This window comes from Poecilia reticulata, linkage group LG6 (genome assembly GCF_000633615.1).
Source record: "Poecilia reticulata strain Guanapo linkage group LG6, Guppy_female_1.0+MT, whole genome shotgun sequence".
NCBI classification, from domain to species: domain Eukaryota; kingdom Metazoa; phylum Chordata; class Actinopteri; order Cyprinodontiformes; family Poeciliidae; genus Poecilia; species Poecilia reticulata.
This window is the reverse complement of record NC_024336.1, coordinates 26,562,791-26,588,179: the sequence shown is the minus strand read 5'-3', so window position 1 is coordinate 26,588,179 and position 25,389 is coordinate 26,562,791. Positions and strand designations below refer to the sequence as shown.

General features: G+C 39.3%; 1 protein-coding gene across 5 annotated transcripts; it reads right to left on the bottom strand.

The window, feature by feature from the left end:
* Positions 1-963: 963 nt before the first annotated feature.
* On the bottom strand, positions 964-22,346 carry ano5a (anoctamin 5a). Of its 5 annotated transcripts, none has more exons than XM_008412051.2 (22): positions 22,132-22,346; positions 17,165-17,232; positions 16,015-16,152; positions 15,722-15,763; positions 12,545-12,652; positions 11,535-11,603; positions 10,383-10,667; positions 10,096-10,209; positions 9,850-9,965; positions 9,631-9,765; positions 9,433-9,538; positions 9,264-9,324; positions 8,889-9,040; positions 7,970-8,050; positions 6,069-6,297; positions 5,815-5,987; positions 5,622-5,719; positions 4,750-4,880; positions 3,725-3,930; positions 3,445-3,638; positions 2,078-2,183; positions 964-1,443 (listed from the first exon to the last, which is right to left on the bottom strand). In XM_008412051.2, the coding sequence occupies exons 1-22, from the start codon at positions 22,199-22,201 to the stop codon at positions 1,213-1,215; spliced, it is 2,913 nt and encodes a 970-aa protein (XP_008410273.1). In that variant the 5' UTR covers positions 22,202-22,346; the 3' UTR covers positions 964-1,212. The 5 variants fall into 5 exon arrangements, with proteins under 5 accessions (XP_008410273.1, XP_008410274.1, XP_008410276.1 ...); XM_008412052.2 differs by lacking the exon at positions 7,970-8,050 and adding an exon at positions 7,573-7,647; XM_008412054.1 differs by lacking the exons at positions 15,722-15,763; positions 16,015-16,152.
* Between the last annotated feature and the right edge of the window lie 3,043 nt (positions 22,347-25,389).

Below are 25,389 nucleotides of genomic sequence, written 5' to 3'. Positions count from 1 at the left end.
AAAGAAATTAGGTAGAAAAGTGAAACCATAGGAAAAGTGGATGAGATGTTTTAAGGCATAGTGGTCAGCAGAGCCACGGCGTAGATAAGGCAAACCGGAAGAGAGGCGAACTTACACAGATTCAATGACTTTACATCTGATTCAAGTCCTTCAATGAACAGAAATGTTCTGCATGTTTTTATTTAGGCAACAACAGATGAAATGTCCTTCATATAGTTTCTAAACCAAATCTGCATCCTTAAATAAAAAAACCCATATATATATATATATAAATATCAAAGTTTGATCAAACTAAAAGGTAGATAACTGCTTTCTGAAACACTGATCACAAAGTCTTAGTGTCGTGATAATGATAAGTTATAAATGTTCATATATTGGTAGTTGCATTACTTTAAGTGCTTTGTGCAAAATAAAAGGAAAATGTGTCTTTTATTCTGAGGAAAGCTGAAACACAGGGATGGACGCAGGCGCTGGCTGACGGGCTTTGTGTAACGGAGCAAACACAGGCTTCCATTCACTGGTGTGTGTTTACCACACACACACACACAAAAAAATACATTTTTTAAAATTTAAAAAGAGAGCGCTCTTATCCTTTCATCGCTGTGCACACATTCAGCGCTAAACAGCTGCTGCTACCACAGCTCAAAAACTGGCCTCTGCAGGATCAAATCTGTCCTCAGTCACAGTCAAAACAGCAGCACTGATTTCCCTTCAGGTCAAAAAGCTGCTTCACATCTCAGGTTTTGGCCTGGGGAAAATAATGAGGAGACATTAAGAGTAACGATCGATATTAGCCTGATGGATTTGAAATAATTTGCTAAAACTATCAGCGCAGTTCGACCTTACCGATGATGAACTGATCAAAGCAAATCTGGTTAAAAATAAGCTGAACGTATGAACACAGAGAACTGCAGAAATCCTCATCAGAATAAAAAAAAAAAAAAAAAAAAAAAAGCGTTGATATTAAGGCGACTCTTTGGTGGCACTTTAAATAGCCTTACATTAAAACAATAGTGAGCCGCCTCTTAAAGACACAGTGCGGCTTAATTTGTTTGAAACACAGTAAAGTTTGGAAATCTTAACTTCACAAGAAGAGAGCGATGTCTAAATTCAAGCGTGTCAAATCGTCAGCATGCACAGAGTTTTGGTCTTTAAAGCCGGTGGATCCACAGTCAGCAGGTGAGCAGACAGACTGACCAGCCGCTCCCTGTGCTAGAGGACCTCCGACAGCACCTCATGTTTGGGTAACGTCGGGTAGATCATCGGCGTACAGGTGCACTCCTTGCCGTCTTGTTGGCTGAGCTGTATTTTCAGATTATTGACTTCATAGTTGTGAAGATACTCCTGGACGAGGAAGCGCTCCCTCTTTACCCGAGCCCTCACGTCAGAGGGAACGTCCGGAATCAGCCAGGCCACAAAATATTTAACCAGGAAAACAACATGCTGTGGAGGAAGAAGAAGAAGAAACTTATTAAAACTACGGTGCTTTATGCACATGCACAGAACTACTTACATTTTCTAGATGCAGCATTAAAGAAGGAGCATTTCTGAAGAAAAAAAAAACTGATTGCATAGTTTGCAGACTTTGATTTGCTGTCCTTGAACAAAGAAATCCCTAGTGATAACATACAGTATATTCTTAAATAAATTTCATATGAAAATCCCAGATTCTTGCAAAATTCTCGGTTCTTTACTGACATTTTAAAATAAAAGATGGAAACATTAACTAGAAATTTATTGCAGAGGAAAAGATAGCTTGGAAACAAGCAAAGAAAGGAGACAAGGAAACAACGCAGAAAATAAAAAAAGGACAGATTAGAGGAAAATATCTAAAAGCCTAACCAGAATAACAAAAGTCACCAAATTGAGCAATAAAGAACAGAAGATATGGTTCCTTCGTCATATCCAGATTAAAAAGGGTTTTTTAGATTCTAAGTGATCAGATTTCTTAACTAATGTTCAGTTTATTCATCCATGTATAGATATTTACTGAAGCTGGACAGAAAATGTTTGGATGCCTGCTAATTTAAAACGTCTCAAACTGAACGGTGGAGAAAGTGAGGCTTGTTTTCTTTACCTCCATAATAATGATGAAAGCTAGCTTGGCAGCTAAAATATGCCAAAACTGCATCGTGTGGAAGTACTGCTTCTCGTGGCCGGGGGGGTAGCGATAATCACGATACCTGCAAAGAAAAACGTATGAAAATCAGACATTAGAACTTCATCCTGATTGACTTTAATGCTTTGATTGAAATTCAAAAACAAGATTGAAACTGCGCTGTTCAGTAGCAATGTTAGCACACAATATGACACCGATTGAAAACCAGCTTTATTGTTAAATTAGATGCACACATAACATCATCACTACTTATATACTGAATTTGATCAAGTTGGCGTCCCACAGCATGATGCTACAACCCCCGTGTTTCAGAGTAGAGAATGTGTGTATAGGGGTGTGTGTGCTGTTATTTTCTATCACAGGTAGCCTTGTGTACAGACTCATCCAATAGATTAGAGTATTATAGAAAACTTTGTTTTATTTTCAATCACTTAACCAAGTGAAACATACAATGTAAATTTATTACACACAGATGTTTTAAAGCCTTATTTGATAATTACTGCATGAACGACTGTCTACCAGCTGGCAATGAGCTCCTAAAGCCCAGCTGATGCAATGAGCAGCGTCTCATTTATTAAAGAACTTAAACACATTGTGGTTGTGGAAAATTTTCCAGACTTTAAAGTCTGTTCAAGATCGGTCAAATCACTGGCATCAAGCAAAGAAAACATCTAAAGAGATTGAAAAACAATAAAAAAAAAATACTGAAATTGGGTTGACAACTGTCCATTACTGACAACATAAAGAAGGGTGGACAAAAAAACAACTAAAAACTAAAATCAAGCAAATTAAGTAGCCCATTTTGTTTGTGTAGGAAAGCGATCTTATTCACTGTAGATTTAAAACTTAAAAATGCACATTTGCTGTGTTGAAACAAAGCGGCATCTAATTTTAATTATTTTAGACTCAGTTGAACAAATATATTCTTTCAAAACGTTTAATAAAAGCAGTGAAATAAAAGCCGATTCGGCTGCAACAAAGTCGGCTTTTCAGTAAAAGTATCAGGATAGATGTGGTTGTATTTATTTTGAGACTTTGGTTGTAAAAAGATAAATATTATGTGTTTTTTTTCCATTGTCAAAAAATTATGTCAATAATAGTTTCACCCTGAATTTTGGATCATTGTTGAACTGCAGTTGGAGGCCACATAAAAAAAAAAAGCATTAGTCCAGGAGCCACAAATGGCTTCCGGACCACAAACTCTGAACACCCCTGACTTAAAGGACAGCTAAAGGATGCCAATGCCAGATTATTTGATCCTGCCTGATTAACACAGAAGGAGAGAACAAGCTCTGTTCTCCATCTGGAGTTTGTTTGCTTCTTACCTGCAGGTGGTGATGTTGAGCCACATCGGGTTCTCGGCCTCCTCAGGCCTGCTGGAGTTTTCAAACTCGGAGACGTTAAACACGGACAGGCTGTTGTTTATGTAGCCTTTCATATTCATCTGTCCCTGCGGCTGGTAGGCGTACATGTACACCAGCCGAGGCATCATGTCAGAGGTGAAGGCCACGATGAACGCCTGGAAGCAGGAAAACATTTTGCATTAGTTGGTTTAGTGAAAAATCAACCCAAAGGGTTTGACAGCAGATTCTGCTACGCGCTCACATTTGTAACGACAGACAGTACGGCCATCCCGTTGAGAATTTCCTCCCAGGCCCCGATGCTGTGGGCTTTGGCTGCCACAGGACGTCTGAACTGAGTGGTGAGCTTCCAGGCGTCCACTCGGATTTCAATTATGTTGTTGAAAAGAGCCAAGAGCGGCGCCAAGGGGAAGGAAGCCACAAAGAGCGTGATGAAGCCGAACTGGATCACTGTGAAAGAGAGAGAGAGGAGAGGCAGAACAATGAAACAGCACCATCTAGAGGATCCATGTATTTAAATTATGTTTCTATGATTGGAAAGGTTAGGATAGATCTATGGGCTTTACGAGACACTTTCATCACATTTTTACACAAAATCATTCTTGGTCTCAGTTCTGCTTATTTTGAGTTCCTTTCAGAATGAGCTGTTTTAAGGCCTCTTGTCACTTTAAATCTAACCAAGTTGCTGCTGGTTATTCCCCACAAACTCAATGTTTACACTTGCAGATAAAATGGTTGCAAACAGATGTGCAATTATACAACTGTATATCTTTGAAAAGCATTAGTAACGCCTCCTGCACAACCAACGAGGATGCAGCAAGTGGTTTCTAAGTGGCAAGTCAGAAAGAAAACACTTGTCTTTTCCAGCAGCCATTGTACAGCTCACCAAACCTCCTGGAGCTTTGCTCGGGTTGCTAGGTAACAGCACAGTGCTTGTTGGTTGTGACTTAATCGGGAGGTTTTTCATAGAGCTCATTTTCCAGACATCAAAAATCTTTTTGCCAAACAACAGCTGGGTGTTTTTTTTTTAAGCGCTTGACTTGTTTTTAGAAGCAGTTGAAACAAAAACGAATGAAATTGTTCAAAATGTGAATTTGCCATAATAAGTCCCCTTATGTGCTAATTTTCCTTCTTAAAATCTTTTCCTTTTAAACCAAGAGTATAATTAGAGACCGTCACTACCACTATTTTTTAAATATATAAATCTACAGCAACACTGTCCTGTTGTGTCCCAAACTGTGAATCTGTGAGTGTTGGATGGATTCCTACCCATTTCCAGGTACTCGTAGAAGAGCCCCAGCTGACCGAAGCTCTGCAGGTCATGGTCCTGCTCCCAGCGACTGTACAGGCTCTCTGGATGGCTCCGCGCCTTCCTGCTGCCCCACCAGTTCATCACCCAGCTAAAAACGAACACAAGAGGGCGGCAGAGAGCCTTCAGAAAACTTCTGACAAGATTAAGGGAGACACTTAAACTGAGAAACAATAATACACATCAGGACTGAAACAATCAGAATAGTTGTGGTAATCAATTATGGAAATAATGGTTAACTGATTTAGTGATAATTAATTGTTAACTAGAGTATATAGACTCAAAATAAGGCTATTTGATGAAAGAATGACACCCTCAGAGCAGCAACTAAGCCAAAAATCCTATATATATATATGACATTTTGCATTTAAGATAGAAAAAACTGTCCTTTGGCAGAAAATATGTTGTACCCAGAACTCCTCCAGTGGTGTAGTTTTAACTTTACCTGGTTTAAGTTCTGTAAAAATAAAAAAATCTCCTATTAAGCACTTTTTGCTGTCCAATTATTAAACAGTTTAATCAACAGATCAGCCCCACACTAAGTTGAGCTTTTCACATGTTGATGATCAAGTGCACATTAAAGGAAAGCTGTTATTATTTGTTTACTTGCATCTTGTAATGTGTTTCTAATATTGTGCAAAAAGAATAAAGTGATAAATGAAAAACCTGCAGAATATGCCAAGGTTTTTAATCGATTAATCATCAGGATACTTGATTACTAAAATAATGTGTTAAATTGTTTGGTTATGCTACAAGTTTGTCTTGTAAAGACTGATCATCACATTGTATTTACTCAGTATGAGCAGCGACAGCGTCATGTTTCTGTACTCACGGCAGCAGAGCTTCCTGAATGTTGCCCCACACCTGTTTCCCAGTCATCACTATTACCAGCTGTGTCGTTAACTCAATCAGACAGCCGCCAGGGTCGCACTGCAAACACACGCAGATTGACCAAGAGAAACTATGGGAGGTAAACAGACTTGGATAAAGACACAGACTGAAGGTAAATGCAGTGTAAACGTTACCTCCTCGTTTCTCAGGCTGCCCCCAAACATGTACGCGTATTTCCCAGGGTAGCCCACAAACTTCCCCTTAAAAAACGCCACGTAGAAACACGAGGAGTAGTAGTTGACAAACTGGAAGAGGAACATCTTCACCGTCAACTTGTTCTCATACTCCAGGTGGGTCTTCGGGATTTCTGTGTGGAAACCAAAATGTCGGATTTACAGAGATTTTTATGCCATGAAGGTTGAATAAGTTATGGAGCTCTGGCCCTCACCCATGTCAGTAATCCAAACAGCCACTTTCTCATACATGAGGTTGAGGATCATGATGATGACAAAGTTGATGCAAGAGGCTGTGACGGAGGTGGCCAGCTGGGGAGTGATGTAGGGGCCGACCACCTCCAGCTGATTGGTGGGGCTGTCCTTCATGATGCTAGCGAAGGCCGCGTACACCGCCAGGCGGTACGCTATGACCCCAATGATGCAGGCAATGATCAATGAGATCTTCAGGACAGAAAACACAGCGACAAAATGAAAGACCGAACCGAACACAAACGGTGGAAACATCACAATGAGACACTGAAGTGCAAACACAAACCTACGCAAGGAGGAGTGTTGGGTTTAATCAACAACACAGACGTTAGGAAGGAGAAGAATGCAACATACTACACACACACACACACACACACACACACACACACACACACACACACACACACACACACACACAGATTTCCCAACCTACTGATTTATGCTTTAACCAATTCAGTTTTATACCAGCATCATATATTTAATTGTCTTTCTACCACATGAGGTAAATTATTACTTATTTTAGGAGCAAACTCAAGAACTGCATGTGAGAGAAAATATTCACTATTTTAAATAGTAATAAAAAAAAAAAAAACAATTATGACGCTGACATTCTTTGTCTTTCTCATCCTATGTTGACAATCAGCACGGCTAGCATTACCTAAACCGAATTGGTGCTCCAGATCCAGTTTGTTTCATAACAGAGGTAGAAAACAAGATGTTTGCTGTGCTCCATTCAGCATTCCTAAAAATCTTGCTCTTACTGCAGCCTGAATGAACCACAGACATGTCTCGACCTGTTGCGTCAAAATACTTCCCTTTTTAGATCAGTTTTCCTTTGAGTTTTGAACACCTCACAGGTGCCCAAAATTATACATTTTGAATCTTGTCTTCTAAATTACATTATCCAGACTTGGTAGAACAACTAGCCCTGATGATGCACTCACTGATCAGAAAAATAAAGTTTGGTTCTGGCCCTACAGGCATAAACTGTAAAGAATCTCATGCCTTTGTTTTGTCAGGGCAGGTATGCTTTGCAAAAAGGAGCTTCTGGGATATTTCCCTTGTTGCCTCATTAAAGTTATTTAATAAGAAAAGGTATGTCTGGCATTAAAGTAAAGGCATGAAAAATAGAGTGCCTCCCATGGCTTAACAGGTCCAACCGAGTCTATTTGTTTAGTCATACCAGTTTAGAAAAATGAGGAAATGAGAGTCAGAAATGTTTTTATCAGCATGCTTGAAACTATTCAGCTTAAACTGTTGCAACCATAAAAATACCAAAATGTTGTTCAGTTTCTTCTAGGAAGGCATTACCAGACGATTGACAAAGTGCATTTCAAAGCTTCCTTTTTGTTTTACACATAGCCGTCCTGGAGAAGCAGCACGAAGTGAAAGACAGCTGAGGTAGATAAGAGGAGGACGGCAGATGAAAATAGTGTTTTAAATCTGATCAGAAGATGAAATGCTCACCCACAACAGGACGGTAGCTCCAGACAAACATGTGCGTGCACACTTGCTTGTTATGGGTAAGTAAGGCTCCAGTTCCTAAATCAGAAGCAAGCAAAGCATTGTGGTCAGGCATGTTGGTTAGGTCCTGAAAAGAAAACTCTGAAAGGCCAAGCTCCTTGAGCCGCTACAGGTTCACATCTGAGGCAGAGACGCGTTACTCAATCAGAACTATTTTTGGTGTATTTATCTTTTGAAGTTTCTTTTTCAGCATTTGTGTTCAGGAAACTCATTAGGCTAGATACTGAAGATGGAATAAGGAGACTCGGGCCTTGGAGTCTTTCCAGGAATAGTTGTCATTTCTCAACGCTCCACCTCTTCCTCACCAAACAGGAAGTCCTAAGGGATGCGACACTCTTACCCAAAGGATCACAGAAGCCCAGCACAGAAAAAACTTCCCTGCTAGATATGTAGCAGTTTTGTCAAGAATCCCCTCTTGTTCCTGAAGATGCAGTAATGAAAGATGGCAATCTTATCTCTTCTATTCATTTTGTGCAAATAGTATTCATACTTTATATTCAGGGTTCATGCACAGTTCTGTCAACATTTTACACTGCAAAAACACTTTTTTAGATCTAACAAAATAGGAAAAATGTCTTGTCATAAGTGAAATAATCTGCCAGTGGAACTAGGGCTTTTAAAAAAAATCTATATTAATGAATTGTTCACTTAAGAAAAGTTTAGTTTTGTCTTATTTCAAAATATTTGCACTAGAAACTAGAGCAAAAATACTTCCAGACTCAAACTTTCGGCCTCTTTAAGCCCCGATTTGATGAATAAAGAAATGAAATGATGGACAGATTCATTAATTTTTTCTTTGTTATTATTTTCTATATATCTATACACATTGACTGTTTTGTATATGTATGATTGAGTGATGCTTTGTTGCCAATGGTATAACTTTTGAATGAAGGGACAAACTATACAACACTTTTTTCTGCCTCTCCTTTCATTAAAAATGTTTATATCAACATGTGACATGTTCCTTTTAAAACTGTAAATGAATGATGTAAATAAACAGTATGGTGGTTTCATGTATGAATAGATTAATAGACAGGGGATTTTTCCCACATTTTAACCAGATCAGAGACATTTAAATCAAACTCCAGACTTTTTTTTTTGTGAATGTTGAAAACACCTGGAAGTCCACATGAACACAAGTGCAGCAGATGATGTGACCATCAAACCAGCCAGTAGATCTTGTGGAGGACAAACTGATCAAACGATAACATTGTCACTGGGAGGCACAGTAGATCAGCGTTTCATTAGTGCTCAAACACCTTAGTGATGGGGTTCTCCTTGCTCTTTGTACATCTGGTCTCATATTCTGGTCGGAGCTGCAGCTGCTGCTGCTCCTCCTCAAAGTCCACCAGATCCCACTCGTACTCCAGACGGGCCTGGCGCCTCTTCCAGAACTCCAGGAACAGCGTCACTGCAGGGGCAAACGGCGCATCACAGCCACGGAAATCAGGTCAGGATCGTTTCTCTGATCACAGAGTTTAGAGTTTCAGCTTAGAGTCACTTGCTACAGAATGTCTTATTCTCTACACGACAAAGAGACTGAAAGAAAAACAAGAAGCTAACAACAGCTTATCCACTAGGTGGCACACTGCGTTTAAAATTTGAAAATGATGAGCACAGATTTGTTTACATACCCCAAATGCCCATGAAAATGGCAAAAAACACAGTTGCCACATTGTCAAACAGGTGTGATTGCTGCAAGAAAAACAGGTTTATAACATAATTAATAAACAACAAACTGATTTGTCTTGTGATTAGCCATAATTATTCTTTGCGGGTAGCAGATGAGTCAACAATTCTCACCCACGAGGAGTTGCATGTCGTGTTGAGTTTCCAGTAACTGCACTTCTTGTCGCAAAGGGGACACATGACAATTTTCCCTCCAATTTCATTGCTGCAGATTTCTTTACTATTAAGGAAAACATGAGAGAAAACATCCAAATGAATACAGTAGCAATCTGAACCACCAGCAACCGGGACGATGTTCTCCGTGGAGCTCACCTCCACTCGTTGTCATCGTAGGTGAGGAACCCGTAAAGGAAACAAATCGCTCCAACCACTGCAGCAAACAGCAGCATCTCAGTGTAGAAACCAAGCCAAGCGAAATAAATGCCAATCTTCTCGCCGTAGTATTTCCTTTAACAGAGAATAAAAGGAGAATCAGTTATGCTTTCATTTCTGACACCTGCTTGGCAGCTGACGGCACTGTAAGGGTTTTACCTGATGCGGTTAATGGGTTGCTCCTTGAAAAAGCAGAAGAATCTCGCCCAGTGTTTGTAGAGGTCGTATCTTTCGCTTTCACAGTTGACATCTTTGGATCTTATCCAGTATCTGGACTGCAGACATAAAGAAAACGGTTTATCATTTAGTTTTTGTTTTATTAAAGAGTTCATTTGGAAATCCAAATACGTCCTTTTTTGTTGTCGTTTTTACTTTAAGAAAGTACTTCAGGTTAAAAAAACTCACATCATGAAGAGGGAAGGCAGAAGTGTAGGAGCCGTTGTTCAACAACCGCTTGATTCCCTTTTTGTCTCCACAATCCTCACTGACGTACAAACAGCGGGACAGGATATAGTAGACCTGGAGGGACGGGGAGAATATGACTGCTGTGTTAGGCAAAATAAAAGCTTGTTTTTTCATCAAACAAACTGCAACAAGAAAAACCTTCAAAATGTTGCTGGAATGCAGCTGATAAAAGTTTTAAACAATAAAAGACTGAAGGTCACAAACAAGATAAGGCCGGCCTTGCTTACTATCCTGTTGCGAGTGGATGGAGGGAAGACCGTGCGTTGGTTGTTGATAAAGAAGAAGTCAGCCTTGCTCTTGCTAAAAGGAGCGGTGAAATAGTCCGGCTCGGGATTCATGATGTTCTTGGGCAGTCGAAAAGGAGTGGAGAGCCAGTTCATGGGCATTTCCTGGTCGTCCGGCATGTCGCTATTTCTGAAAGGAACCTTGATCTTCAGCACATCTGCATAGGTGGCCAGCACCTCCCACGGCGCGTGGATCTTCACAAAGTACGTCTTACCATCCTCAGACTCCTGATCATGAACATACAAAAATACAGATAATAATAAGTGCACACTTATTGGCAATCCCGTTAAACGCATAAAATAACTTTAAATGAGTTCATCTGCAGTTTGTTTTCTTTTCTAAACACAGAATGGAGAAACAGCATTCGGTGTTTATCCACCACAAATCTGGAACAAACTTCCAGAAAACTGCAAAAATGTTGAAACGCCGAGTTCCTTTAAATCATGGATTCATAGAGTTGCCTCTGATTCCTAGCAACTGGAATACTGATCAATATATTTGATGTATATTTGATTCATGATGTGATGATGGCATTGGACAAAATGTAATGTTTATTGCTTGTTTTATAATTTGTTAGTGTTTTATTCTTTATGGTGAAAAAGCACTTTGAGGTGCCATGTTGCTGAAATGTGCTGTACAAATAAACTTAACTTAATATGTAGGTTGGACTTTTTGTCCATCCTGGAAAAAAAAGATATATAAAAGAAAATCTAAAATCACACTAAAAAACACCAGTGTTCACCAAATTAGATGATTGAAAAGTTCACTTCTTTTAATCACACAGTCTTAAGAGGTTCTGTTAATTGTGATGATTTCCTGTTTACAGCTTATATAAACCTGACAACTTAAGGTTAGAGTATTACAACAGACCACTAAACATTTTAGCAAAGAAACATCATTAATCTGGGCACATATTCTATTTTACTGGATGTGATGCTACTCCACTTGTTTAGTAATATGATGGAGGCTGATGATGGAAGCTAAATTGAAAGTTTTACTCTGTATGAAATCATGCAGTTATGCAATAATATGAAAAAGAAACATCAACAGTGCCCCAGTTACGACTAATTCTGTCCACAGGAAGGGCGTCTTACCGACTTATCTTCTGTTTCCAACTCCAGGCCGGCATTTTTCAGGTTGGCTTCATAAATTCTCCTTCTCTCCTTGAGCAGACAAAACAGAAACAGGAATCCGAATGTTATGAAAAACACAGGCAAAAATTAGAAACAATAATAACATGTAATCACGACAAAAAGGCCAGATACTTTTAATTTAAAATCTTCTCAAGAAACTCAACAACGCAAGATTATTTATTTAATTTATGTGAAATATGTATTTCTGCCAGCACACTGTTCATCGTGTGAAAGAACAAGACGACCATGGAGTCCAAGGATACAAAACCGGTAGAAAAAAACAAAGCAAGTGTTTCATGAACACAAACTGCTCATCCAGTAGAGTTAAAAGTAAGTCATGGCAGCAGAAATGGGATTTAAAAGTAAGTGAAAGCTGCCATATGGCCTTTCGCTTTTGAGAATACATCGGCCTAAAAAGGAAATGAAACCTTCTTGTTAGGGACAAGATTTAGTGCCATATTATACAACAATTCTGGCTAATCCACAGGAAGTGGCCTCCTGTTGGCCCTTCCTCACCCTGTGGAGAAAACGATCCAGTTCCTGTCACGGCGAGCAGTCACACCGTTGACTCACTGACTGAGAGTGTGGGCAAAGTGTGAGCTGGTGACACACTGCTGTGAAGGCTAACGGCTCCCTAGGAAACAGACAGACTCTTTCAGCGCTCCGGAGTGATAGTGATAAAACTACTGCACAGTCTGGGGGGCCGTGTGGCCAAAATGGCTGTAAAAAACACGCCAAAATGACCTTACAACTGTCACAGCAAGATGACAAAAACAGCCAACGGCTCTGTGGTGTTTAGGCTCGGTCGCTGGCACACAACTTCAAGGATATCCTGCACGGAGCGATTCTTTCCAAAAGCAGGAAACAACATCATCTTTGTGGAAAGCTTATCCTTCAATATTGCTCTGGTGCTATGTGAAGAAAAACAATGAAAAAAAATGCAGATAACCCAACTTTAACATAGATCTTACCTGTTTTTTTTCACAGTCTTTATCGTCGACGTACGAGAGGACGAAATCTATTCTCCTTATCCCATCTCGGAAGAACACAGAGTCTTTGCTGAGTTTCTGTTTTCCAACCTACAATGAGATAACGCAGAAACGCAGACACTTTACAAAAGAACATAGGTAGAGTTGCAGTCTCAGGCCTTTGGATGAATGCACCATAGGAGATAAATGATTAAATTCAATTTCACAGCAAACACAAACGGCATGCTGACGGAGGGATTCTAAGATGGTTACTTCCTGCTTTGCTCGCTTTAATTCAAACTGTTTTGCAGAAATTGATAAATTGGAGGAAGTCAGGGGGAAAAATGTAAAAGCTTTGTTTTAGAGCTAATATCTGATGGACCACAAAACTCCATCGGTTTACCCTTTTATTTTTAAATACTAGCTTTGATTTTGACTCATATTGGTAATTTTAAACAGTGAGCATAAGCCAGCGCTAGCCCTGCAGAGGCTAACAGCCCGGGGAACAAAAAATATTGACTGAACCGTAACACTGCAAGGGAGGACAGGTCTTGCCGTCTGTGCTTTTTCAGCTGTCCAGAAAGCTAAAAATAGCTGCACACATCGTTTCTTCCTCAACCCCACTGCTGCAGCTACCTACACGAGTGCATGCAGCACACAGAACCCATCTGGCACAACCACAGCTACCACAACCCACTCAGTCCTGGCTCTCTCTACTTTAATGCTGATGTGAGTCTGTTCAATCTACTGGGCTGATGCTGAAGGAAAGAAGGGAGGAAAAGGGAGAGCACTTTACCTCCATGGCCTTCTTGTTTTCTGCTTGTAAAGCATCAGTGAGAAAAAAAAAAAAAAGAAAAAAGAAAAACGTAACAGGATGCCTGCCTCACAGAGAAAAACTGCTTCTTCCCAGGGGAAAAGAGCCCGGCCCTGGAAGCACTGCCTGTCTCTGTCTGGCTGCACTGATCTCCGTCCCGATCAGAGCCGACCAGCCGTCTTCCCGGGACGGCTGAGCGAAGAGAGCAGGAGGTGGGGCAGGGAGAGATGTCGAAGTGCAGCTGCCAGCTAGCTAATCAAATGAGAGCTCTGCATCGGGAAAGGGTTAAGTGGAGGGTGGGGGTACGTAGTGCTGGACTATGAATGGGATCCATGCTTTTTCCATTTATTTTCAGTCATATGCCAATACAGACATTAACTATTATATTGTTGTTTGTTTTCTTAGGCCTGTGCAGTGGCCTCACTTCATAACATACAGCTAAAAGATACAAAACCTTGTTAGTTCACTTTCAAATCAAACATTTCCTGTTTGATGTTAGTTACTTTTCCTAATAGGTTTCTTTTATCATTTCCTTCAAATTTAGAAGCATTCTAGCTTCTCACAACAGTTTACTGGAACTTTGGTCCATTCCCATAATTCCCTGGGAAAACTGGGTCAGATTTGCAGGCCTCTGTACAGAGACACACCTTTTCATTTCTTCCCACAGACTTTCCATGAAATTAATACCTATGCTCTGTGATTAAACACTCCAAAAATATTGACTTGAAGCCACTTTGTAATGACTTTGGTGGTATGCTCAGAGTCTTTAAAAACAACCACTGGTGTCCAAACTTTAACTTCCTGATTGATGGTTCAATATTTCCTCGTGTTGCATTTCATTTTGTGACGTACACCCTTCAGCAGCAAACATAATTTCAAAGTTAAGATTGTGTCTTCAAGCTTCGTAGCGTTCCTCTCTGTCCTCCAACTGAATCAGGGGAGTTTACGGCTAGCTAGAGCTGGGAGATATGGACAAAAACATGAACATCAACCCCATATAGGCTGGTTTACATGTAGCAGAGTACAGAAACAGGTGGGAACGGGGAAGCGCTGCAAGAACTAGTGTGACCAGAAATGTTTGGTTGCACTTTCAGAACCAGCCCATGTAGCAACCAGCCCATGTCTAGCTAGCGAACACCCAAGGCCTCAACCTTTGCAGAGCTTTCCAGCTCCAAATTGCACATACATTACAACCACATGTCATTTCCCCCTGGAGCATTTTGGACCAGGCTGACCATGGCAGCAGGGTGGGGGCTTTCTTTAACTGGAAATCTACTGTAGAAACTCTCTAATTTACTATAATTACACATCAGCCATATGGAATCAGGACATCTGCTGGGGGCCACCTCTGCTCAGTGAAACTTAACCAGATTGCTATACATTTACTCACCACTCCCAAATGACAGGACTCTATAAAGTGCACTTTTATAATCTTACATATGTAATATTACCATAAAAAAAATGCTAATTTATAATCAATTATAACAAGAACTGTCTTTATCAATTACTTTAGGTTTCAGGTATGCAGGTAAATGTGGCTATGTGAGATGCTTTACTATATTGCGTCCTAAAATGTTATCTAAACATAAAAAACACCCACAAAATATGACAGACTAGATAAAAATTAGTAGAGAAAAGATGACAAGATACAGAAGCTTATTTAAAACACAGCATAGATTAAAAGCTTGGATAAATAGTTGTCTTCAGTTGAAGGGAGCCTAGAAAAGCCTTTAAGTTAAAAAAAGACACTGTTCATTAAGATGCGAACATGCTTCTTAAACAAAACCACATTTAAGCTACTTAAAATAAGCCAGCGGAGCAGTATATGTTTAGCTACATTTTCCTCCTGTCATGAGCACAGGGCAGGGCCTAGATTATACCTTGTACTGTACAATGTACTCACACACACAAGCGCGCACACACACACACACACACACACACACACACACACGTGGACATGCACACACATGTAATGATCTACATGTGCATCTACAAAACTGTGCCTTTTAATTAAGCTCCAACACCATCAGGGTGTTGCTTTCTCCGCAGTGAAGCAAAAACTATTACAGGTGAGAAAAAAAAAAAAACTATACAAAAGCAATTTTCCATTCTCACTGAGCTGATGGTACCATTAGTGGATGTTTTCATTGCTCTCGGAAACAAAATGCTTGCTACAAGCCAGACTCTGCTCTCCACCAAGAAAAAAATTATTGACTTCCCTTGATGTCAGAGCAATATGATTTCCCTCTCTGGATCAATAAAGTATTCTTCCGCCTAGCTGTATTTTTCGTGCAGCTAATGCCTGTAGCAAGAGACAGACCAGCAAACACGCAGGCAGACACAGAGCCTGTTTTACCATGCCATACCCTGGAACGATACTTCAGGAATAGCGCCTGTTTTCTCCGAAGCTGTGGAGGAACCGAGCAGACAGTGAGAGGGCGCCTTGTAACATGAAGGGGGAAATAAAAAAAATAAAAAAATCATTCTCAAACCACTACAGCTGCAGCAACAAATTTTACAGACGTCAATAAATCCAACACACCAGAGCTGCGAAGCATTCAACTATCCTACAGGTTAAGCAAAAAGCTCAGGGTTGATGTAAGAAGATGCCCAAAAACTCACTGAAAATTCGAGTTTGCATGCCTGACTGGTGTCTTACCCCAGTGAAAGAACTGATTTGCTCTAAGGTGAGACTCCTGACCCATGTATTGTCACTGCAGTCGGACGGAGCCAAGGAGGCCAGGCTGGTGTTGAGAGACTCGCACGTCTCTACACACACATCAGGCGTTAAAGGAAACTATTGTATCGCGCAAAAGAGGGAAAAAAACAGCAGCATTAGAGCTTCGCCCAATCCTGTTTTTGGTAATGAGAACGAACTTATGCAAAGCTGATGCTACAAAGTGTTACTTTAGCAAACAAAGTCAAACATTTGGGGTAGGCGGTGAGCACACAAAATATTGAAAAGGAAGGAAGGAATGCTAAAAATGTTTACAACAAATTTTTACAGCAATCACACAAGAAGAAAGCAGCAGATTTCAAATGCACCAACTTTAAAACCCTCAAGCAAAAGAATTTGATCCTTTGAACTTACACTTTGACATTAAAATCTACCAACATTTGTGGTTGTAATCAATAATATTTTTTTTTTCACTAATTCCCTCTTTTGGTTTCCATCGGTCAAAGTGATTTCAGCATCTTGTCTGATAAGCTTTTTATTTTTTACAACTTCTATTTATTTGGACTCTGAATTCAGGTCTACTCTACCACAAAATATAAGGATCAGGCTAAGTTTTTTATTTTTAGGCAAAAATAAGATCATAATGTTAAAAAAAACACAGTTGTAGTAATGTAAGAATAAAGTCATATGACAGTAAAATTGTAATAAAGAGAAAAAAGTCTTGATATTACCAGAATAAAGTAGTAATTTTATGAGAAGTCCAACGCAAAAAAATAACAAATTTAATATGCAAGCTGCTAATATTATGACTATATTCTTATAATTGCTTCATCATAGTGTTGGCAAAAGGGATGATTGAAATGAAAGCCAATTTTTTAAAAGATTTTCTGTCATTTGTAATTTTGTTTTAGAAACGAAAGTGAGAAAAATAAAAAGATTAACTGCGAGACTTTATAAATAAGCCATAAATCGCAGAGCCCTTGGGTTTAAATATTTTTTCAAAGGACTGTTAAAATGAAAATGTTTGAGAGTTTAATATTATAAGCTTGTAGTGAAAAAAAAAATCCCCCTAAAAGGCTGTCAGCAGAAATGAACGAGTCATTCAGCTCAGCAGCAGAGAGTCGGTGTTTACCTCTGGCTGCCCCTGCTGGAGGGATCCTGTGCTGGACGAGGCGTGTTGGTGGTAGCCGTTCCCCTCGTCTGCAAGACAAAATCAAACCAAAACAATATGAGGCTGGGTTACCACAGTCAGCCGGTGACGGCAGGGTTTCAACCACGTGAACAGCTGCCTGAGGTGAAGAGGACAGCATGATAAGCAGTCAGCGCTGTGGTCTGCATTTGTGTAGTATGTTGTGGCAGCGCTCCCTCAGGGAGCACAGGGTGGCTCAACTGGATCACCCTGAAAGGAGAAGTGCAGGCATGCCGGCGTGATTCAGCGACTACAGGAGTGACTTCAGGAAACAAGAATGAGACGTCTGGTAAATCCCCCTGAACGCGGTTAAAAATAGGAACAGCTCATGTGATGAAACTGGGTAATTACTCCAACTCCAACTGCGTTCCCCTTTTAGCCTCTCCTCCAAATGACAGTCCGACTATGCGGGGCAGATTCTGCGAAAGGATTTATGCAAACAAATGAGAGGGGCAGACAGAAGAGCGACAAAGACAGGAGCCAGAAAAAATAAAGCAGAAAGGTTTGAGCCTCTGTTCTGCAGAAACAAAAGTCATAATTATTGGTTTCTGATGTTATATTTAGTCTTGACTCAACATATAAAAGTATCAAATTACAGTGAAAAAAAAGGATTCAAAGCTTTTGTCTATGTCATGTACAAAGTTATGGTTAGCAGCACCTGGCCTAGTTAATGCAAAACAAACTGATTTTATTATGAAGCCTCAAATTACTGGTTGTTTCAGTCTTAACCCACTGCATGGCACCAGGACAAAAGCATGCAACATTTTCTACTTTGCATGAATGCAATACAAGTTTAAATAGGATTGTAAAGGCATATTTGGTATAAAATTATGTAGCATTGACCTAAGAGAAAAACGGAAACAGTTGTGTTTCATTTTTTAAGTTAATCAAGGTTAAAAACAGATTAAAAAATGTAGAAACTGACATAATATTGGGTTTAAGATCCTAAAAAGTGCAAGAGTGAGAGTAATGCAACACTCCCACTTCCTTGCATTTTTGCTGAGCACCGCCAGTCAGCTGGCTCCAATGCGTTGTTTAGGAAAAATCTTTTTCGTTTTGGGATAGAGTGATACACTGAATCAATCAGAGAAATGTGCATATGTCTTTAGATATTTTATTTAGAAAATCAGAGTAAGTATCAGAGACCAGCGTGAGAAAAGAAAAGCAAGAGAGAGAAGTGGAACTTAAAACATACAATTCTTCTTATCCATCTCTTCAGTCACGTACACGGTGCCTTTCACTCATCTCTCTCTCCTGTAGGGAGTTTCTCTCTGATTCTCCCACCTCTGTCCCTAAATCAAACCCGGTTCAAAGGAGTTTCGGTTGGCAAAAGAAGAGAAACTTCTTCACTGAAACCTTCGTTATTAGCTCATTCTTCCAAGTAAATAAACCAAAGTTTTATTTTCCAAGACAACGTGCCGTATCTTTGGACCCAATTTAAAGCCTCAAAAATCATGGTGAAAATTAGAGGAGAAGTATTATGGTGAGACTCTGAGAAGCTGCGAGCAGCAGCTAACCTGTTCAGCTCACTACTACACTACATTTATCCAAGAATCAATAAACACATTGTAATCACGGACAAAGATAACATGAGTGAAAACAAGCAAAAAAATTCAAATCATGATTCCAGTCGTTAAAAGACTCAATCCAACTCGTCCCTGTGTTTAAAAAAAATTAAAATAAATTCCCTTCCTCAAATGAATTAACTGCAATTAATCACAACTGTTTGGAAAGCGTGAATTCATTAGCCACACCCAGGTTTTACCACAATCATAAGCTCAGAATCTATAAATGGCCTACATGCAAACTTTCTGACAAGATTCAAAAGATCTCAAACAGCCACACATCATTACAACAGCCCCGATTAAAACAGACAAACAAAGTCAATCAGTTTGGAAAGGACATTTTTAAAGGAAACAGAACTTTGAAGGGGCCTTTCAAAGTCACCGAACAAGAAATAGAAACAATAATCACTCTGTGACCTTTAGCATTTTGGCCAATTCCACTTGTGCCTGTATGAGCATCTGCTGCTGTGGGACTCGGTCCAACTGGGTAGATCTTACACCAGCACGAAAAAGGCAAATTCATAACGTTTTCAATCTATTAATCTGGGATTATTACGCTCCAAACAAACACTCCTTTGCAACATAAACATTAGACATCCTGACACTGAAAACATTATGCAGCTTTAATGTACATCCATCAGCTTGAGATCTCAAGCTCAAATGCACCTGCAATAAAAAGAAAGACGACGATCCAAAGCACACCAACAGGACTACCACTTAAACAATTACCCTTTTTGAGAGGCCTAGTTAAAGTCCATGAGAGTCTCTGATGTCCAATTGCGAAGCTCTGACATTACCTGCTCAAATGTGGATGAATCAAAATGCTCTAGAAAGAAGAGTGGGATAAAACTCCACCACAGTGACGTAAAAAAAACCCACTGCCAGTCAAATGTGGAAAAACCAATTAGGTTCAGGAAGTGATTACTTTTTCACACTTTTCCTAGAAACTAAATAATATTTTAGTCAAGTTATCTATACACTTTAAAAGTACTAATACAATTAAAAAGCATTTTATCTGTATTGATCAAAATGTTATTTTATTAAGAAGATGGTGTAGTTATTACTTTTATGTTTAAAATAAAGCCAATTAGATGTTGTTGTTTTTTTTACTTTAATGTTCTGACACAATACAATGCAATGACTTACACAGATCTGTTGGAGTGTGAAGGAGGGTTTTGGTTTCAGCCTACGTCTGCAGTCAGGAACAAGCAACTTGGAAAGATTTTACAAACCTAATGAACTGTCAAAAGCCAGAAGTGGAAGCATTAGTACGAACATAACATCTTTTTCTGTAGCATTCATGCTCATTGTTTAAAAGCTACTCATTTAATGAAAAACTGAAGCTTTTAAATCCATGTAACGATTGTGCAAAAAGAAAGCGCAGTGTTAGTAAAGTCCACATAGTTGCTTCTTTGCATACCAGGGAATGTCACAGATACCTAATCTACCTAGCATGAGGATTTAAGCAGCACAATCCTAAACACAATGCAAGATACATGCCACAGCTTCCTGTTTTTATCTTAAACAGACATCATCACATCCTTGACTAGGATGCATTTCATTCACAGCGCAGGAGAACAACTCTCAAACAGCAGAGCATATTTTTTCACAGTTGGACGCTGCATGTGATGCGATCTCAGCCAGTCAGCCATGCCAGCAGTCCTCCCCATCAGGAAGCCTCCACAGTTAAAGCTTTGTTCAGAAAGGAGCAGCTGATCACTGTGGAAATACTTCAACACTGCTGCTGTCTCTCCGTTTGTAGCCAAAGAAAATCAAAAGGAGAGACATAACGAAGTGAATCAAACCACTTACAAGTCAGTCTGCAATTCAGATGTAACAAAAACAAAGCAGGCTGCCGTCAGCAAACAGCACAGGCAAAAAAAAAACAAAAAGAAAAAAAAAGACAGAACTTTTCGAAGTTACTCAAAGTAATTTCTGCATTTTCTTTGCAAGTACTAATTCTGTAGTTTCAGTTTCTTTAGTTTCAGCGTTTTGGGCTGGACAGATTTTACGAAGCATGAAGGGTGTGGTTATCTGTCATGAACTGAAAGTTTCAGATGTCCTGTGTGTCTGCTGGCATCAAGACAAGCAGCACGGCTGCTCAGTATTCTGAATGACCAAACACAGGATGGTCATCTTTGTCCAAAACATGCACAATGTCTCCACAAACATCATGAGTATAGTTCTGATTTAATTAACTGGAACTAGATAGTTAATCTTTGCAAAATAGTTTTCACCGTTTTCTTAACATCGACCCATCAACACTTATCTCCCAACAGTTGGGAGATAAGTGAGAGGTTTATCTCCCAACTGTGAAGAAACCACACATTTTTAACATTTTAAAACTCTAGGCAAAACTCTAATTAGTCTACTAAGCTAATACAAAAAGCCTTTTGGATTATTTTCTTTACCAGCTTTGCACATCTAGATGTTGAAATATATACCAATTCTTTGCAACACTTAAACTGAGACAGAATTTTTTTTAAAAATATTAAGTCTTTTTGCTCAGATGATGTATTCAGGGTGATGTGGGCACTGCTATTTTCCTACTATTACACAGATTTGTTGGAGTGCTTCTCTATTTCAGCATTATGCACTACTTTGTGTTAATCCATCCCTTAGAAAAGCACATAAAAACACAATAAAAGTTCAATTGGATCTGCATACTTTTGCAAGGTATCTTGAGCACCAGAGATTCCTTGCTAGAGAGTGACTCATCTTTCATTCAGCACAACGCATTGTTTTTAGCCATAAATGGCGAAAAAAAGAAAACCCAACATGACCAGCTTGTTTAAAAACTACATTCAGTTGGGAACAGAAAGGGATATTGTGTTTTGCTGCTGGTGTACAAAGTGCCTGTCTGGAGGTGACTGTGTGTTTCCACTAGACAGGCCAGCTGCTAAAGCCTGGCTCCATGTAAATCACTCTGCTGCCTGCAAGAGAGGAAGGCAAAACCATGAGCTGCCCAAGGCGCTTAAAGCGAGACAACCAGGGTGGGGAAAGTTTTTAGCTTTACTTGCGATAATCTGACTTCCAAATTTAGCAAAAAAATGTTGAAATGATAAAGAATCCTGTAAAACAGGATTCATTTTGTACTCATAAATAAGATAAAAATCATACAATTTGTGTACAAGATTTTTTTAAAAGTAAAATAATAATACTACAACTTTAAATCTCCCCTATTTAACAGTAATTTTATATCATATCGAGTCTCTTTCTTTGTCTACATGAGTTCAGATCTAAAGAACTGACGCAGTTCAAGACGTTCAGCTGTTCCATTTCAAACATCACTTTAAGTATCCGCTGTTTAAGAAGCGAGTCTGGTTCTGGCTCTTTTGTACTTACCGCTGAGAGATTCAGTCGGGCTCATCTCAATTAAACTGTCCCCTCCTCCTTTCCCCGTTATTCGGCGCATTTTGAGATTTTGTCGGAGTTAAAGTGTCCCGCTCAGGGTTGTTTCTGTGCTTCGGTCCGAGCTCCTGGCCGTCCCTTCCCCAGCTACCCAAGTAGCTGACTCGACAGAGTGCAGCTGCCCTCCCTCACCCGCTGACCGCTCACTGCTGCATCTCCCCGCCCGGCCCACTGGGAGCTCCGCAAGGGGGAGGGTCTCCACCCCACGGACCAATAGCCTCGCATTCAGATGCACGTTGGCAGCACGTGGAAGCGAACTGGGAAATTAATCAATTTGGATTTTAAAAAGAAGGAAATGTTTGATAAATATCACTTTCTGCTTGGAGTTGGACCTCCCAAGTGAAGCTACCAAGAAGTTGTTTACTTCAGTGTTTGGACAATTACTTAAGAAAGGGTCTGTTGTACAAAATGCCGGCCCGGCCTTTGGCATGAGCAAACTGCAGTGTCTTGGAAAAGTTTTGATGCCCCTGCAATTATTTGTACACATTTTGTTATTTTACAACCACAAATCTCAATTTATTCATTGGGGTTTTATGTTATAGACCAAGGATGTCAAATCTGTGGTGCAAGGGCCATTTAGCGTAATGATTTAGTAGAGAATGGCGCAAATTGGTTGATGGATCGACTCTGCTAAATATTTTAGAAATTACTTTTCAATGATGCACAGGCATTCAAATAAGGTTTTAAAAAAATCTTAAACTGGAAAATATTTGGTACAGCAAAATATTTATGTTTATCATTGTTTTGCCTTCATTTTAATTTCATACTGTAACACCAACAAACAACATGTTTTCTTCATAAGAAGTGGATACATTATATCTTTTTTGTTGTTGTTGTTGCCTTATTTTACCCCAGATTTGCTGTCAGGTAAAGTCTGCACCAGCTGTTCTCAACCTGCAGGGTAAGTTGGCACAAAGATGTGAGACTGGATGAAGACTGGAGTCTGTATTGTATTGTGAGAGGGGAACCAGCCCAACCCAACGTCAGTCACAGTCAAACATGACTGATTTTTGAGATAGATCTAGATGCAGTCAGATAGTGTGTTAATTAATGTTAGGAAATTAAACACCTTTCTTTTTAATCAGGCAAATATTCAAGAGCTTTTTCATGTTTTAGATCTGATAGAAGCATCACTTTTCTACAAAATTGGTTTCTTTACAATATTGTAGGTTTAATTCACATACAATTTTATTAAAAATTGACATTTTTAATAAAACTAACATTATTTGTGTGGCCCATGAGTGCATTAAATGTAGTACAGGGTTCTCAGAAATGTATCACATAATCAACAAAAAGTATGATGTGTTAATAATGTATGTTCAGCCATTGTAATTATTTACCAAAGGGCAGCCAATGTTAAAGTGTTTCCACAACATGCACCTTGTGGTGTATGTTGTGGAAACACAACATGAGTTTTCTTGCTACTCCTTTTGCTTTGTAAGAACTAGATGCTTTATTTGTTTAATTTGATTAACAAATAATGTCCACGGGGGAATTTCCTAGAACTAAACAGGAACAAATTAACTTGTGCCAAGCCGAACATTTTCATATCAACATTCTCACAAATATTACCTACCACTGGGAGCATGCAACATCTGCTCTAGAACAGTCAAGAAGAAATGTGTGCATGTGTGTAAGCTGTAAAAAATAAAATAAAAATGCAACGAGTAAGCCTTTATTTAGACACAATCCTCATACAGGAGGCAGGATGCTTAGTTTAGTGGTTTAATTAAAGCAGGACAATCCGTGGTGACCCTTTTTAAGTAACCACGCTACTCAGAATTTGTTCCTCTCTGACATGAAGATGAGGAAATGCTCCCTCACAGTGCATCGTTGCACATCCCAGACTCCTCCCCACCCTGAACTTCCACTCTTGTCAAATTTAGCAGCAGTGGCCCCTCTCTGTCAACCTTCAAGTGGTTTACACAGTCCTGTGCGGGTGTAATTATGTGATACTCGTGTGTTGGGTGTGGCTGGCTGCAGAAATATAACCGCTTATTTATCCCACCGCTGTGCGTTTTTTTTCGCCAGCCTCATGTCGCTTCTCCTCTGTGGGATGTGGGTCTGCTTTGGTGAGCACTGCCCTCCGAGGTTTCAGAAGCTAATTGTAAAATCATCTTTAATAACAAGGCACGGAGGACCACCCGTTCATGTTGCTTTGCTTTTTTCTTTTCACACCCAAACAAGATGGTTGGGAAGCCGACGCAGACGCAGTGTGTGAAAATGCAGGAACTGAGTGAGAATGTTGCATATTTCATAATGTTTTAGCTAGATTTAATGCTTCTTTTAATACTTGAACTTATGAGACTGGGACTTGCAGGATTTAATTTCCTCAGAGGCATGTTCTCAAACAGTATCATCCTTTCATTGAAGCGATGGATCCGAGCAGACCCGGTAGATTAAAATCAGAGCTGAGCGGAGAACCTTGAAAATAAACACCAGCATGAACTGAAAATGTGTGTCAAAGCAATAATTAGCACTAGCCAATGATCAAGATACAGAAAAAATAGTTAGCAAGGATCATACAAAGACACTGAATACTGACAAGCACAACTCCAGGACAACCTAAACATAAAAACATAAAAAGGAAACGGCTTAACAAAATAAAACAGGAAGCTTACCAGAGGCTGAAACAAAAAAACAACAAAAAGCTAAACTTACATATCCTAGAATACTGTACACTAAAAGTAATTACTTTTGGTTAATTTGTCAACTCACACTTTTAGACAAAATTTCAGTTTGATGATGATAGCATCATTTTCTTTCTACTTTATGTCATAGTTTGTGTTGGCATAATCACATAAAATCCCCCAAAATTGCATTGAAGGTTGCCACTGTAATGTGAACAATTGGAGGGTATGAAATATATTAAAAGAAAAAAACTTCTTGAACAGCTTGATCTTTCATTTCAATCAATCAATCAATCAATCAATCAATCAATCAATCAATCAATCAATCAATCAATCAATCAATCAATCAATCAATCAATCAATCAATCAATCAATCAATCAATCAATTTTTATGTGTGTAGCACATTTCAGCAGCAAGGCATTTCAAGGTGCTTTACATAATTAAAGAAAAATTAAAACACCAAGTGACATTGAATAAACAGTAAGAAAGAGAAAGAAATTTTGAAAAAAAAAAAGATTAAAAAAGATAAAAACATACTTTTGTTATGGAATTTAAGCGCCT

What these genes read in the sequence shown, in the direction of transcription:
- ano5a (XM_008412051.2), bottom strand. Translation starts at nt 22,201, where the DNA reads ATGCGCCGAATAACGGGGAAAGGAGGAGGGGACAGTTTAATTGAGATG. An exon ending in TACGATGACAACGAGTGGAG is followed by an intron (nt 9,539 to 9,630) that starts GTGAGCTCCACG and finishes TTTCCTTAATAG; the next exon opens with TAAAGAAATCTGCAGCAATG. An exon ending in CTCAACATCACCACCTGCAG is followed by an intron (nt 2,184 to 3,444) that starts GTAAGAAGCAAA and finishes TTTTCTTTGCAG; the next exon opens with GTATCGTGATTATCGCTACC.